Source organism: Ruditapes philippinarum, unplaced genomic scaffold (assembly GCF_026571515.1).
Source record: "Ruditapes philippinarum isolate M1 unplaced genomic scaffold, ASM2657151v2 ctg2131_1_1_1_1, whole genome shotgun sequence".
NCBI classification, from domain to species: Eukaryota; Metazoa; Mollusca; class Bivalvia; order Venerida; family Veneridae; genus Ruditapes; species Ruditapes philippinarum.
In genome coordinates, this window is record NW_026864907.1 from 9726 (window position 1) to 25181 (window position 15456).

A 15456-nucleotide genomic window follows, 5' to 3' on the forward strand; every position below is an offset into this window, starting at 1 on the left:
TCTATTGTGATATCTGTACTAAATAACAACGGAATATGCATACAAATTTGAATTACTAAAATACATACATGCATGCAGATCTATTAAACATCTAAAAAAATACATTATATATTTTTTTTCCATTTCATTAAATTCCATGTCATTATCAATCAAGATATTGACACTATTGAACTACCGTCCTGAAAACTTTGTCATCTAGTCTTTTCAATTCATATCCAAGAATACCGTCAACACCAACTAATCAAACGTTTTTGGAGACCGGGGACCGTTTAAGACCGGAGACCGCTGATTAGTACAAAATGCTCTTCTAAAGGAGAATTTTATCACGTGATACGTAAAACTAAAGTAAAGATCTCTCTGCACAACGACCATCATTTACATTATTTAGTCTATGTTAGCCTATTTGATGTAGGTCCTATTGTTTTTTGTTGTTTTCTTTTTTTAATTCTTAAGTAATGTTCATGTTTTTATTCAAAAAAACGTCATGATTGATGAAGTTGTATTTAATTTTAATTGAACTCTCGGGTGTCGGAGCAATTTATATTCGTTCCCAAATCAGTTCGAACCAGAACATGCGAACATAAATGATAAACTAAAAATATGTTGTTTATTGTAGCCTAAGTTCACATGTTTCCAGAACTAGAAATCACGGAAATAATTTTCAATTTAAAAAAAAAATGTTAAAAGAAAGGAAAATGCGATGTCTTTCAATGAATGACTATAGTGGCCAGCCTGTATCATAGCCCAACAAATTGTGCGCTTTAGGGCTTTTTTATATACACGATGGTCGCCCTTCAAAAGACAGACATCAATGTAATATCAGATTATTAAATCGGTCTGTCTTGCCGTTGAAATATTGAGACTACCTGTATCATAGCCACAACAGACAGAAGAAAAAAATATCTCTGATATACAGTGAATATTGTATGAGTGTAGGTTCAAACTGAATTAATTAAGCAAATATAAGTTAATTAAAATTGTATTATGCAAGCCTGATGAAACCGAGCCTAAGGCAAGCATAATTTAACTGTTTTATTCAACAAGCTTCGATTTTAGCTTAAGGAGCTACGCAAGTATAATATTCTATTTATCAAATACCAAGATAAGAACACTTTTTTCCTGTAAAAAGTGTTTATTGGTCAATTGCGTGCTTAGAATATAACAGTTACTCAAAAGTTACTTAAAGCTGTATATATTTGTATAACACAGACAGTATTGTGTCAAAATTTATGTATGTTGATGATGGCCATGCAATAACGTTCCTTGAAGAAGTGTCATATGTAAATGATAAATATGATTGAGAAACATTTAAGCACATACATGTAGATGGGCAAAGGTCCAATAACTCTGAGCAACCATTTTACAGAGTTATGCCCCTTTTCTTACTGTCCTGCAGCTGTACTAAGAACAGTTGAGTATGTTGTCAAACAGACAGCTTTTATTACTAGATCCTATAGCATGTTAAATTGTAGATATCCTTATAGTTAAAAATAGTCAGTTGCCTAATTTGTATTTTAATGATTCATATTTCTAGATAAGAAGAATGGGATCAATTTTATGGGTACCATTAGCATTTCTGATATCAGGAATATGGCTTTATGTATTATCAATCAATCTACCAGAACACACAGGCTCAGATAGGTAAGTTTTTAAATCATATCATAGAAGTCTAGGCGGGAGCACTTTTAGAATCAGTCCGCAGCAAAATTAAAGTTTTTAACATCCTAACTTTAACCCATAACGCCCAACACTAACCCATAATACTTAAACACTAACCCCTTACTCAAGCAATAATCTCAGTTATCTCATAGAGAAACATAAATATTAAGGAAGGTATTGGGTAAAATCAGATTGTCAAAAAAAGCTGTGGACAGATTCTAAATTCTAGCCCTTAAATGTTTTGGGGTGGCATTTATTCTTCAGACTGCTTTTAGAAATTATAGAAATTTGGCAAGAAATACAATGGGTAAAGTAAGATATATATTCATTATGACAAATAAAATCTAAGTTGACATTTTTGAAAGGTTGTTATTATTTAAAACACAGTGTACTGTAGTTACATTTTAGCAACAAGGGAAGTCACTAGCTTACTGTAGAATTTACTGTCAGCTACTTTTGCCAAGATCATGGTCTGTATTCACTATTGCTCATTAATTCAGTCAGTACTGATACTTTCAATTCTTTTATTGAAAATGGAAATTGGTTTTATCCAGTTTTAGAAAAGTCTATTTATTTTAGTATTTTAAGGTTTTTAGGATGGCAATTGCAGGGCTTGTTAGGTGCTGCTTGGGCAAGTGCTAGGGGACAAGGACGGTAACTTGCACTTGCCAGTACCGTCCATTAACATGCTTAATGAAGCCGAGACTTCAAGATTTTCAATTTTGCCATTTTGGACCTTCTTTAAGGCTTCTATTTCACTCTTTCTTTAATGTGTGTACTTTTTAGCTCGACTTTTCTATGAAAAGGGGAGCTATCCTACTCGCCCCGGCGTCGGCGTCGGCGTCGGCGTTAGCGTTAGCGTTAGCGTTGGCGTCACACCTTGGTTAAGTTTTTCGTACCACCCCACTTTATTTCAGAAGTATTACAAGTATGGCTTTGAAACTTACCATACTTGTTCACCATCATAACCTCCATCTACAGACAAGAGTACATAACTCTGTCAAGGTTTTTGACAGAATTATGGCCCTTTTTTGACTTAGAAAGTGTATTGAGCTTGGTTAAGTTTTTTGTACCACCTCACTTTATTTCAAAACCATTGGAGGTATTGCTTTGAAACTGACCATACTTGTTTACCATCACGACCTTCATCAACAGACAAGAGGACATAACTCTGTCAAGGTTTTTGACAGAATTATGCCCCTTTTTGACTTAGAAAATACATTGAATATGGGTAAAATCCACTTATTGCCTTAACCCTTTGAGATATTGCTTTGAAACTTTTAATGCTATTTCAAATCATTACCCCCATCTGTACGCAAGAGAAGGTAACTCTGTCAAGGATTTGTTTTAAAAATTAAGGCCTTTTATCGACTTAGAATCTTGGTTAAGTTTTTAGTACCAGTCCACTTTTTGACTGAACTGTTTGAGATATTAATTTGAAAGTTGGAATACTTGTTTACCATCATGGTCCCAAAACATGGGCAGGAGAAGGTAATTCTGTTAAGGATTTTATTTGAATTATGGCCCTTTTTGACTTAGAAACTCAGTTAAGATTTTCATTCTTGTCCACTTGTTGACTTAACCATTTGAGATATTACTTTGGAAGTTGGAGTTCTTATGTGCCATCATGAGACCTATCTGTAAGCAAGAGAAGATAACTCTGTGAAAATGTTTCTTGATTTGTACTTAGAAATTCCTAGTTAAAGTCTTGTGTGCCCTTAACTGTCAAAGTTTTGTTTTATAGGCAAGCACTAAAAAAGTCGAGCGCGCTGTCCTTCTGACAGCTCTTGTTTCATTATTCTTGTACAGGTCAGCTTTAAAGTTTCCGAGGAATTTCGATGATCTCACGGCATTGGCATCTTTGTTGAAGGATTATAAATCAGATAACATGCAGTATGTGATGTTACTCTTCTGTAGTGCCTATCTCTTCAAACAGACATTTGCTATCCCTGGATCATTCTTTATGGTGAGTCTCATTTTCAAATATTACATACCAAGAACTATTACACTGGCAAAGATTTAAAAAAGAATTAACTGAATTACTTCCCTTGTAGTTCTATTAGATTATTGCACACTGTTTTGACCTAAAACACCTGTTTAGGAATTTATGTGTTTGATATATAAAACCTATATACACATGTATTATCATTGACTACTTTGAGAGGTAGGGTATAAATTTGTATTTACTTCAACATTGATGCCTAGATGTACTTTGATGTGCACAATGTAATAAATAAAATTAATCAATTTATTAATAATAATTGATTAATAAATCCTTGGTTATTTGTCAATGCTTTTTTGTTGAATTTTGTTATGTGACACTACACTGTATTAGAGACATGGAAAAGTACAAGGCTGTAGGCAATTGGACTTTGCCCATGAGGTCAAAAGTTCAAGGTCACTGTAGCCATGATGACTAAAAGTTTGTTAAAATAACAACTAGAGAACAGTATGTCCCACAGTCCTTGGATTTTGTTCGAAAGTTAGTATTTAACATAGGATAATATTCATCTAAGAGTTCTGTATAACCAATGAAATAGATCATATTTGTGGTATTTTCAGAATGTTTTTAGGAGGTGCCCTATTTGGAACATGGAGAGCCTTTCCGCTAGCGAGCTTACTGACAGCATGTGGCGCCACCTGTTGTTATCTTTTGTCACAATTCTTTGGCAAGTCATACATTGAAAAATTCTTTCCTGAGAAAGTACAGTTTATGCAGAAAAAGGTATAAGTTTTTTTTTTTTTTTTTTTTTTTTTTTTTTTTTTAAAAACAATAATTATTATTCAGATGCTTTTTAGGGTGAGCTTTTGTGATCGCTTTTTCGTCCGGCATCCGTAAACTTTTACTTTAAATGACATCTCCTCATAAACCGCTGAGCCAATTTCATCCAAACTTCACAGGAATGTTCCTTTGGTGGTCACCTTTAAAAATTGTTCAAAGAATTTAATTCCATCAAATAATTTGGTCAAAATTTGCCCTGCTTCGGGGGTCATTGATTTTCCATATATGTGTAAAGCAAAAACTTTAAATTACAAATTCTTTGAAATTTACCAAATAGCTAGAGTTTAGATACTAAGCATGAAAGATCTTCTAGTGAGTGTCTTCAAACATGGTTCAAATAAAGCCCTAGGGTCAAAATTGGCCTTGCCCCGGGGGACATTGATTTTCCTTATATGTGTATAGCAAAAACTTAAAAATCTTCTTTAAAAAAAAAAACAGAATAGGTAGAGTTTAGATATCAAGCATGAAACATGTTCAAGTGAGTGTCTCCAAAGTTTGTTCAAATAAAAGCCCTGGGGTCAAAACTGGCCCCGCCCTAGGGGTGTCATTGCTTTTAACTATATGTGTATAGTTAAAACTTAAAAAATCTTTTTTTTAAAAACTCATCGAGCTAGTCCTTAGATGTTTAGCCTGAAATATCTTCTAATGGGTGTCTACCAATTTTGTTCAAATAAAAGCCCTGGGGTTTAAACTGGCCCGCCCTGGGGGCCTATATACAGGTGAGCGACTTTAGGACCATCATTGCCCTCTTGTTTTTTAATTGTAATTGAAAAATTCATAGCTGTTACTTTTTTTGTTTGCCCTCTTAGGTGAATAATGAGATATAAAAACACAGAAAAATGAACAAACCTCTGTTTTCACTTATAATTGAAACCAGGATAACATCCTGTGTTGCAGGGATGATGGATTGTAAGTTAAATATTCCAGAGTACAAACATAAAACATTGTATATTAATGATAAAATTTGTTCAGTGCTAAGAAAACTTCATTTTTTTGGTGAAATAAAAATTTGATGAGTTATACAAAAAATATGCAATATTGCCCCCTGTCAAATTGAAAATTAGATCCTTTTTGCTTTGTTTTTCACATATTTTACACAACTTTTCTTTCTTCATGCAAGTATTTTACCATTTTGCTTCAACAAACAAGCTTTAAACTATTTTACTTTAAACAAACAATCATTGAACCAATTTTATCTTAGTTCATGACAGCTTTACACAATACTTATACTTGCTTTTTTTTGCTCAGTATGTTATTATTTCATGATTGACTGTTTATTTTATTTAGGTTACAGACAATATGGACAGTTTGTTTTTCTTCCTGTTGTTTCTAAGACTATTCCCGATGTCACCAAATTGGTTTTTGAATATGGCGTCCCCGATACTTGATGTACCAGTACATTTGTTCTTCTTATCAGTCCTTATAGGTAAGATTCCTCTAATGTTCTAGTTTTGCTAGGCGGCCTTCATGGTTGAATGGTTAAGGTCTTTTGACTTCAAACCACTTGGCCATTACCACTGTGGGTTTAATATTCACGAGAAACTTTATATGAGCCGCGCCATGACAAAACCATCATAATGGGTTTGCGACCAGCATGGATCCAGACCAGCATGCGCATCCACGCAGTCTGATCAGGATCCATGCTGTTCGCTTACAAACCCTTTAACAAGTAAAGAAACTGATAGCGAATAGCATGGATCCTGATCAGACTGCGCGTATTCGAGGCTGGTCTTGATCCATGCTTGTCGCAAACCCATTATGTTGGTTTTGTCATGACGCGGGTCATATTATTTTTTCATGTAAAGAAGCTATCAAGCTAGCTTACTGAACATTTTTTTGTTCTGACCTGGTGCCAGCTTTTTCCTGAAATAATACACAGAGGGGCAACTGAGGTCTTCCTCCACCAGGAAAGCTTGAAGGTCACAGTATTATCTTTACAGTGTTAATAAAGCTTTAAAACTAACCAAACAAAAGTGATTGCTAGAGTGTCATTATTGTCAAAATAGTGGTTTTTAGCAGAGTTGATAATAGGTACTGTAAAGTCATTTTTATTCATGGGAAGATGATTGTCTTAGTTTTCGAGGATAGGTCAATCCAGGAATCCAAGATGTAACAAAATTTCATTTCGGCTGCTGTAATGTTATTTTGCAGATCACATTATGTTATATTTTATTTATCTATATCTTTTAGAAAAATAAACAGTCCACGAATTTAAGAACTCACAGAAATGTTTTTGTGACAAAACCACTAATTCCATACTCTGACATAAGATATTAGATGCATTTTTTTTGCCTTGTTATGTCTGTTATTAAGTCACACTGACAATTCAGAGATCACACAGTGACTCTCCAGTTTTACTAATGGAGGATGATCTCAGGCACTTCTATGCGCAGTATTTTAGGCATGATTGGGCACCTTAATACAACCACCAACCTTTGATGAATTATCTGGACTAAACTACTGCACATGAAAGAATTCTAAACACTACCGACAATGGTGGTGGGCAAGTGATTTGAAGTTGATGGCATTACCCATATCAAGGAGGCTTTATTTTTTTGCTCAATATTCAACAATTCAACATGATTATTGTTCAATGATTCTTAGGGTCTGCATGTTGTAAGAGTTTGTATATACCGTCACCATAATAACTTCCAGCTAGCATAATAACATACATGCTGGATTGATTTAAAGCTTTACAATTCAATTTTTTTTTTTTTTTTTTTTTTTTTTTTTTGTAACATTGTACTACTTTTCATATTGTACAAGTATTAATGATAGTTTATGGATATGACTAACAGTACAAAAAGGTCATTATGCATAACCCTTTCGCTGCCAGAGGGTTATTGTTTTATTGTTCACCTATTTAACCAGAGGATTTTCTAAGAAATTACTATATTGTTAATTAATATAATTATTATTATTTGTTATTAGTATTATAATAATTATATATGTTTCCAGTTCTGTTAGTATAATAATAATTATTGTCGATGGTATAATTTTTTTATATTTATTATTATTTTTATTATTATTATTATTAATTTATTATTATTACTATTATTAGCTCACCTGTCACAAAGTGACAGGGTGAGCTTTTGTGATCGCTTTTCGTCCGCCGTCCGTCCGTCCGTCGTCCGTCCGTCGTCCGTCCGTAAACTTTTGCTTTAAATGACATCTCCTCATTAACCACTGAGCCAATTTCATCCAAACTTCACAGGAATGTTCCTTTGGTGGTCACCTTTAAAAATTGTTCAAAGAATTTAATTCCATGCAGAACTCTGGTTGCCATGGCAACCGAAAGAAAAATCTTTAAATATCTTCTTTTAAACAACCCTAAGAGCTAGAGCTTAGATATTTGGCATGAAACATCTTCTAGTGGGTGTCTACCAAGTTTGTTCAAATAAAAGCCCTGGGGTCAAAATTGGCCCCGCCCCGGGGGGTCATTGATTTTCCCTATATGCATATAGTAAAACCTTAAAAAATCTTCTTTTAAAGAACCGTAAGAGCTAGAGCTTAGATATTTGGCATGAAACATCTTCTAGTGAATGTCTACCAAGTTTGTTCAAATAAAAGCCCTGGGGTCAAAATTGGCCCCCGCCCCAGGGGTCATTGATTTTCCCTATATGCATATAGTAAAAACTTAAAAAATCTTCTTTTAAAGAACCCAAAGAGCTAGAGCTAAGATATTTGGCATGAAACATCTTCTAGTGAGTGTCTACCAAGTTTGTTCAAATAAAAGCCCTGGGTCAAAATTGGCCCCGCCCGGGGGGTCATTGATTTTCCCTATATGCATATAGTAAAACCTTAAAAAATCTTCTTTTAAAGAACCGTAAGAGCTAGAGCTTAGATATTTGGCATGAAACATCTTCTAGTGAATGTCTACCAAGTTTGTTCAAATAAAAGCCCTGGGGTCAAAATTGGCCCCGCCCCAGGGGGTCATTGATTTTCCCTATATGCATATAGTAAAAACTTTAAAAAATCTTCTTTTAAAGAACCATAAGAGCTAGAGCTTAGATATTTGGCATGAAACATCTTCTAGTGAATGTCTACCAAGTTTGTTCAAATAAAAGCCCTGGGGTCAAAATTGGCCCTGCCGGGGGGTCATTGATTTTCCCTATATGCATATAGTAAAAACCTTAAAAAATCTTCTTTTAAAGAACCGTAAGAGCTAGAGCTTAGATATTTGGCATGAAACATCTTCTAATGAGTGTCTACCAAGTTTGTTCAAATAAAAGCCCTAGGGTCAAAATTGGCCCCGCCCAGGGGGTCATTGATTTTCCCTATATGCATATAGTAAAAACTTAAAAAATCTTCTTTTAAAGAACTATAAGAGCTAGAGCTTAGATATTTGGCATGAAAACATCTTCTAGTGAATGTCTACCAAGTTTGTTCAAATAAAAGCCCTGGGGTCAAAATTGACCCGCCCCAGGGGGTCATAGATTTTCCCTTTATGCATATAGTAAAAACTTAAAAACTTTCTTTTAAAGAACCCAAAGAGCTAGAGCTAAGATATTTAGCATGAAACGTCTTCTAATGAGTGTCTACCAAGTTTCTTCAAATAAAAGCCCTGGGGTCAAAATTGGCCCCGCCCCAGTGGGTCATTGATTTTCCCTATATGCATATAGTAAAAACTTTTAAAAAATCTTCTTTTAAAGAACTCAAAGAGCTAGAGCTAAGATATTTAGCATGAAACATGTTCTAATGGGTGTCTACCAAGTATGTTCAAATAAAAGCCCTGGGGTCAAAACTGCCCCGCCCGGGGGGTCATTGATTTTCCTTATATGTGTATAGCAAAAAACTTAAAAATCTTCTTTGAAAAAACCCAAATAGCTAGAGTTTAGATATTAAAGCATGAAACATCTTTAAGTAAATATCTACAAAGTTTGTTCAAATAAAAGCCTGGGGTCAAAACTGGCCCTGCCCCAGAGGTGTCATTGTTTTTAACTATATGTGTATAGTAAAAACTTTAAAAATCTTCTTTTAAATAATCCAATGAGCTAGAACTTAGATGTTTAGCATGAACATCTTCTTATGGGTGTCTACCAAGTCTGTTCAAATAAACAAATAAAAGCCCTTGGGTAAAAATTGGCCCGGGGGTGGGGGGGGGGCCTATATACAGGTGAGCGACCTCAGGGCCATCATGGCCCTCTTGTTATTATAGAAACGGCTAAAGCCGTCCATATGGCAAATACGCCGAAAATAACAGGGACAGTTTAAGCCGTCCCTATGGCAGTGAAAGGGTTAACCATCATTTTCAGGATTCATGACCTTGGCAATGAAACAGGTGTGAAGTTGCCATGCTTTAAAGTACTGTGCTTTTATGAGCACCAAACACATTTTCCGGGTTACTGCATGTTTACAGTTTAAGATGATTTGGAAAATTCCATTTGTTTAAGTTGTTTTAACTTTGATTTCTCATTGCAGGTTTGATGCCTTACAATTTTATATGTGTTCAGACAGGAAGTATGCTGTCAGAAATTACCTCCCTTGATGGAATCTTCACAAAGGAAACCACATTGAAATTATTTGGTATTGCCACGGTTGCATTACTACCTGGACTTTTGATAAATAAATTGAAAGAAGGAAGATTAAAGACCAACTAGTCTTGATGTAGTGATTAAATAGTGCCAATAATTAAATTTAAATATTCATAATATGATGATAGGACATGGGACATTTAAAGGGTATAAAACTATGCTAAATTTTTCAAATGGACTTGTCCATCTTTTAAATGTGGTGTTCAACCATTCATCATTTTTAGGGAAGATGCCAATAGTTGCAACTGAATAGTGAACAGTGCAGACCATGATCAGACGGCTCCAGTGTGCTGACTGATCTTGGTCTGTACTGGTAGCTGCGGTAGATTCAGTCCCCGCCAGCAGGTTTATAGTTATAACATGCAGTATTATAAAATTAATATGCACAAAATGTAATACAATTTTATTGTAAACTAGAACATAAATTATTAAGTTTGAAATGTTTTTAAATGATAGCAGAACAAACATACATTGAATATTCAATAGTCATGTGAGGAAGCTATCCAGCCAGCTTACGGAACGTTGGTGGTCTCTTTGTGCCTGAAATAATGCACAGTATAAAATATTTTTTTAAAAATGATACAAAAAATATTTTTCTGATATTATGAACAAATTTTTATTTATCATGTGCAATATGCTACTGTAAAATCAAATATAATTTCACGAGACCAAAAAATTCACAAAATCAACAATTCAGACTAAATTGGCAGGAGGTTTAATACGGTATTCATGAATTTCTACTGTTTAATATTCATGAATTTCTACTGTTTAATCTTCATGAATTTCTACTGTTTAATATTCATGATGTTCTTCCTCTTAATATTCATGCATTTCTAATGTTTAATATTCATGAATTTCCAATTTGATATTCATGGATTTCTACTGTTTAATATTCATAAAATTCCTACTGTTTAATATTCATGAATTTCTACTTTTTAATATTCACAAATTTTTACATTCACTTTTGTTTAATTTATGTTTTAAAACAAATAAGAGAATATTTGATTCCAAAAATCTTAATTCAAGAAAATAGCAAAGTTAAATCCCTCGTGAAAATTTTTGAATTTACAGTACCCATGTTTTCTGTCTCAGGATGTGCTATGCTCAAGTTACATGTTTTATTATATTATAAGTCTATATGTAGAACAAAACACATACCTAACATGTACCTTAGCATAATTATATAGTATTTTATTGTCTTAATTTAAATTCTGTGTATTAGAGTGCCCCAAAATTAGTTTTAGTTTACAACACCAGGAATTTTTTATTATTACCGTATCATATACTTCCAAGCAATGAAGGCATTCCTTATGCCAAGACATGATTTTCCCCAATTGGCATTCATAACATTCCCAATTTATCAGTCAGTCAGCATGAAATCTTTTTGTTGATTTTCTGTGGAAAAAAGTAGAGAATACATTTGTTATTTGAAATTGCATAATCAGGATTTTTATGAAAACAAAGACTATCATCAATAAATGCCATCTTTTAAATAAACATTATGTGTTTTAGTTTTAGCTGTTTCTGTAAGTTATTAAAACTACTATTTTTGAACTTTTTTTTTTTTGTTTTTAATCAACATCGCCCCCCCCCCCCCAATTCCAACAGTGTTGGAATCATTTTCTAAATGTAAGAATAAAAGTCTGAACATACATGTAAAATAGATTAAAAATTTCTGTCATATGTTGGGGTTTGGATCGGAATATCCGTCCAGAGGGGACCCACCCATTTGGTAACGAGTCTTGTCGAGTAACTGCCCATGGGGACGGATATTCTAATATGAAACGCAAACATACGTCAGATATTTTTTCTTGCATATTCTCCTATATTCCATTATACATGTTATATTTAAAATTATTTATCTTGATTTTCAATGGAAATTTAAATCATTACTGTTTACAACTGTAACTATTTTCTTACAACAGCGTATGAAATTACAACTTTATTCATAACAGTAAAATTAGATCATTCTAAGCATGACATTGTACAGTAAGGGACTCATCTGGAACCCCCCATGCCAGATGAAATTTCCCCCATGAGTAAAACTAACGGAAACGCCAGTCTGATATGCAAGAAAACTGTAAACCAAATTTAAAGTTGTTAACCACTTGATAAGGAAACCGATTTTCTTAAACTGAAACTTTATAATATCCTTGATAGAATACAAAGAAATGTATAATTATTGTACAAATTACTATACATGTCTTTTCATCTTTTGACCTAGGCAAAACTTCTCTGTGACAATTGTTTTTTGGATATTGAGTCTAATTGTTCTTTACAAATGTTGATTTGGAAAGTCATATGAGTTAAATACATCTGTAGTTGGTCACTTGTCGAGAAATTGGCAATTACCGGTTAGTTATCCAGAAAGCCAGTTAGGCAGACCGACTGCCAATTATTCAATATTACAAAAATTGGATAATATCAGCATAAAAACCAGACAAATAAACTGAATTTAACTGTCTTGTTCCCAATATTTTTACCATATTTAAAGAATAAGGGCAACTTTGTTGGCATATTTTGACAATTAAACTGAATTTTACTGTCTTATTCCTAATATTTTAACCATATTTAAAGAATAAGGGCAACTTTGTTGGCATATTTTGTCTTGAGTGGGTAATTTTGTAGATAACAAGTACCGGTATATAAAGCTGGCTAAATCACTGTTTGTGCACTTGACATTAAATTTACTGTTGAAATTTTCTATCTTTATGCTAGCTATTTGAATGATTTGGATGGAACATATTAGCCCTGTAAATAACAAATTAGGTTAAACTTAAAAAACTTAAAAATTTGTTTTTCTTTTATGCCTTTTCAAGGCACAAGATTTGAGTTACTGTATTGTTTAAGGTATTTTTTTAATTCGTCCTGTTTAGTTTTAATGTAGTTATGTTCATACACTAGGCATTATACTTAGGTCATTTAAGGTCATTTTATGACTGTTTTTTTTTTAAATCTATTTATTTATGTTTGTTAAATGCCTATACTTCAGTAAAATGTCTGTATTAAAAGCCAATTATGCCCCAGAATTGCTTTACTTGTATTTTATTTTTCAAAACCTTTTCTTTTATTTTCGTTGTTCTTTTACATTTAACAAAATGATATATACTCATCAGCAAAATATCTGAACCATGTTTTTCTTCTGCAGATTTGTAGCAATTAAGACAATTATAGCTGTTAAGTATTTTGTATAGAAGTCAAAATACTACTATGTTTACATTTTGCTACTTTTTTGACAACTATTTTTACATTTAGTGGTACATTGTACTTTCTTCAGATACCAAACATCTAACATGGTTTAAAACTATATTTTTAAACGTTATAAAACGTATGCCTACCCTTTCTAAAGAAGTAAAAATGTGTTTAGTTTCTGAGCCATAATGTGTCTTTAAACATCCACTATATTTGTGTAACATGATTGTGTGTTGACCAGTTTGTTTGTATTGTATTGCATGATTTTGTGTTGTTTATAGTTGATTTTTGAAATGAGTATACGCTATTCATGATGCTTATATGACATGATTGGTTTGCGTTCTCTAAGAGGTTTTGAATTATTTCAATATCTGTTTGGCATCAAGCTTGTTGTCAAAGGTTTCCACTCGGGTGTCTGTTCTTACATCTAAAGGCATCTTCTACCAACAACATATGGGCCACGTCATGACAAAACCAACAGAATGGGTTTGCGACCAGCATGGATCCAGACCAGCCTGCGCATCTGCGCAGTCTGATGCTGTTCGCTATCAGTTTCTCTATTTGCTATAGGGTTTGTTAGCGAACAGCATGGATCCTGATCATCAGACTGTGCGGATGCGCAGGCTGGTCTGGATCCATGCTGGTCGCAAACAGATTATGTTGGTTTTGTCATGACGCAGCTCATATGTCAATTACAGTGTTTGCAATGACCTTAAACCTAGCCCAACATTTGACATTCCTATACTAGATTCACATGTTTATGTTCCTGCTATACATGTAGCTGTTATTCATCGTTAATGTTATATTGTGTTGTTATTAAGAATATTCCTGCATTCCATAATTTATTTTAGTGAAAAAATAAAGAAATTTAAATGTTCATTGTTTGTTTTAACTATGGATGGTCTAAACAAAGGCATAAAATGTTAATGAACAGAAATAATGGGAGGTTTCTGTCCTTAGAGATCTTCAAACATATCTGTGCTTATCATCAAATGTAACATGTTCATTCTTAACACCATTGAAAAATATTCCAAACAACTGCCGAGCATATCAATTGATACAATTCTCCATTACATATAGTAACAACTGTACATATTTGTTCTTTAGCAACAACTGGACATGTCTGTTCCTTAGCAACAACTGGACATGTCTGTCCTTTAGCAAAAACTAAACATATTTGTCCTTTAGCTACAAATAAACATGTCTTTTTTATGCCGTCACTTCGAAGAAGAGGGGGTATATTGCTTTGCACTTGTCGGTCCGTCCTGTCCGTCGGTCCGTAGACCAAATGGTTTCCAAGTGATAACTAAAGAACCCTTTGGCCTAGGAACTTCAAACTTGGTATGGTGATTGGTCATGACCAGTAGATGACCCCTATTGCTTATTTTGGGGTCAAAGGTCAAGGTCACATTGACCTTGTAGGTAAAATCGGTTTCCGATCAATAACTAAAGAACCCTTAGGCCTAGGAACTTCAAACTTGGTATGGATATTGGTCATGACCAGCAGATGACTCCTATTGATTTTGGGGTCAAAGGTCAAGGTCACATTGACCTCTTAGGTAAAAACGGTTTCCTATCAATAACTAAAGAACCCTTAAGCCTAGGAACTTCAAACTTGGTATGGTAATTGGTCATGACCAGCAGATAACCTTATTGATTTTGGGGTTAAGGGGTCAAAGGTCAAGGTCACATTGACCTTGTAGGTAAAATCGGTTTCCGATCAATAACTAAAGAACCCTTAGGCCTAGGGACTTCAGACTTGATATGGTGATTGGGCATGATCAGTAGATGACCCCTATTGATTTTGGGGTCAAAGGTCAATGTCATATTGACCTCTTAGGTATAAACGGTTTCCAATCAATAACTAAAGAGCCCTCATGCCTAGGAATTTCAAACTTGGTATGGTAATTGGTCATGACCAGCAGATGACCCCTATAGATTTTTGGGTTAAGGGGTCAAAGGTCAAGGGCACATTGACCTCTTAGGTAAAAACGGTTTCCTATCAATAACTAAAGAACCCTTAGGCCTAGGAACTTCAAACTTGGTATGGTGATTGGTCATGACCAGCAGATAACCTTATTGATTTTGGGGTTAAGGGGTCAAAGGTCAAGGTCACATTGACCTTGTAGGTAAAATCGGTTTCCGATCAATAACTAAAGAACCCTTAGGCTTAGGGACTTCAAACTTAATATGGTGATTGGGCATGATCAGTAGATGACCCCTATTGATTTTGGGGTCAAGGGGTCAAAGGTCAATGTCATATTGACCTCTTAGGTAAAAACGGTTTCC

At 34.0% G+C, this 15456-nt stretch overlaps 1 protein-coding gene across 1 annotated transcript; it reads left to right on the forward strand.

The window, feature by feature from the left end:
- Positions 1-322: 322 nt before the first annotated feature.
- Positions 323-10776, forward strand: LOC132727232 (transmembrane protein 41A-A-like). The gene is made up of 6 exons (XM_060712651.1): positions 323-408; positions 1535-1641; positions 3469-3629; positions 4233-4384; positions 5729-5867; positions 9863-10776. The coding sequence occupies exons 2-6, from the start codon at positions 1544-1546 to the stop codon at positions 10039-10041; spliced, it is 729 nt and encodes a 242-aa protein (XP_060568634.1). The 5' UTR covers positions 323-408; positions 1535-1543; the 3' UTR covers positions 10042-10776.
- Positions 10777-15456: the final 4680 nt, after the last annotated feature.

Bases quoted from the DNA above. Each gene is read 5' to 3' on its own strand.
- LOC132727232 (XM_060712651.1), top strand. From the start codon at position 1,544: ATGGGATCAATTTTATGGGTACCATTAGCATTTCTGATATCAGGAATA. The intron at 1,642-3,468 runs GTAAGTTTTTAA...ATTCTTGTACAG, and splicing joins GAACACACAGGCTCAGATAG to GTCAGCTTTAAAGTTTCCGA. The intron at 4,385-5,728 runs GTATAAGTTTTT...TATTTTATTTAG, and splicing joins TACAGTTTATGCAGAAAAAG to GTTACAGACAATATGGACAG.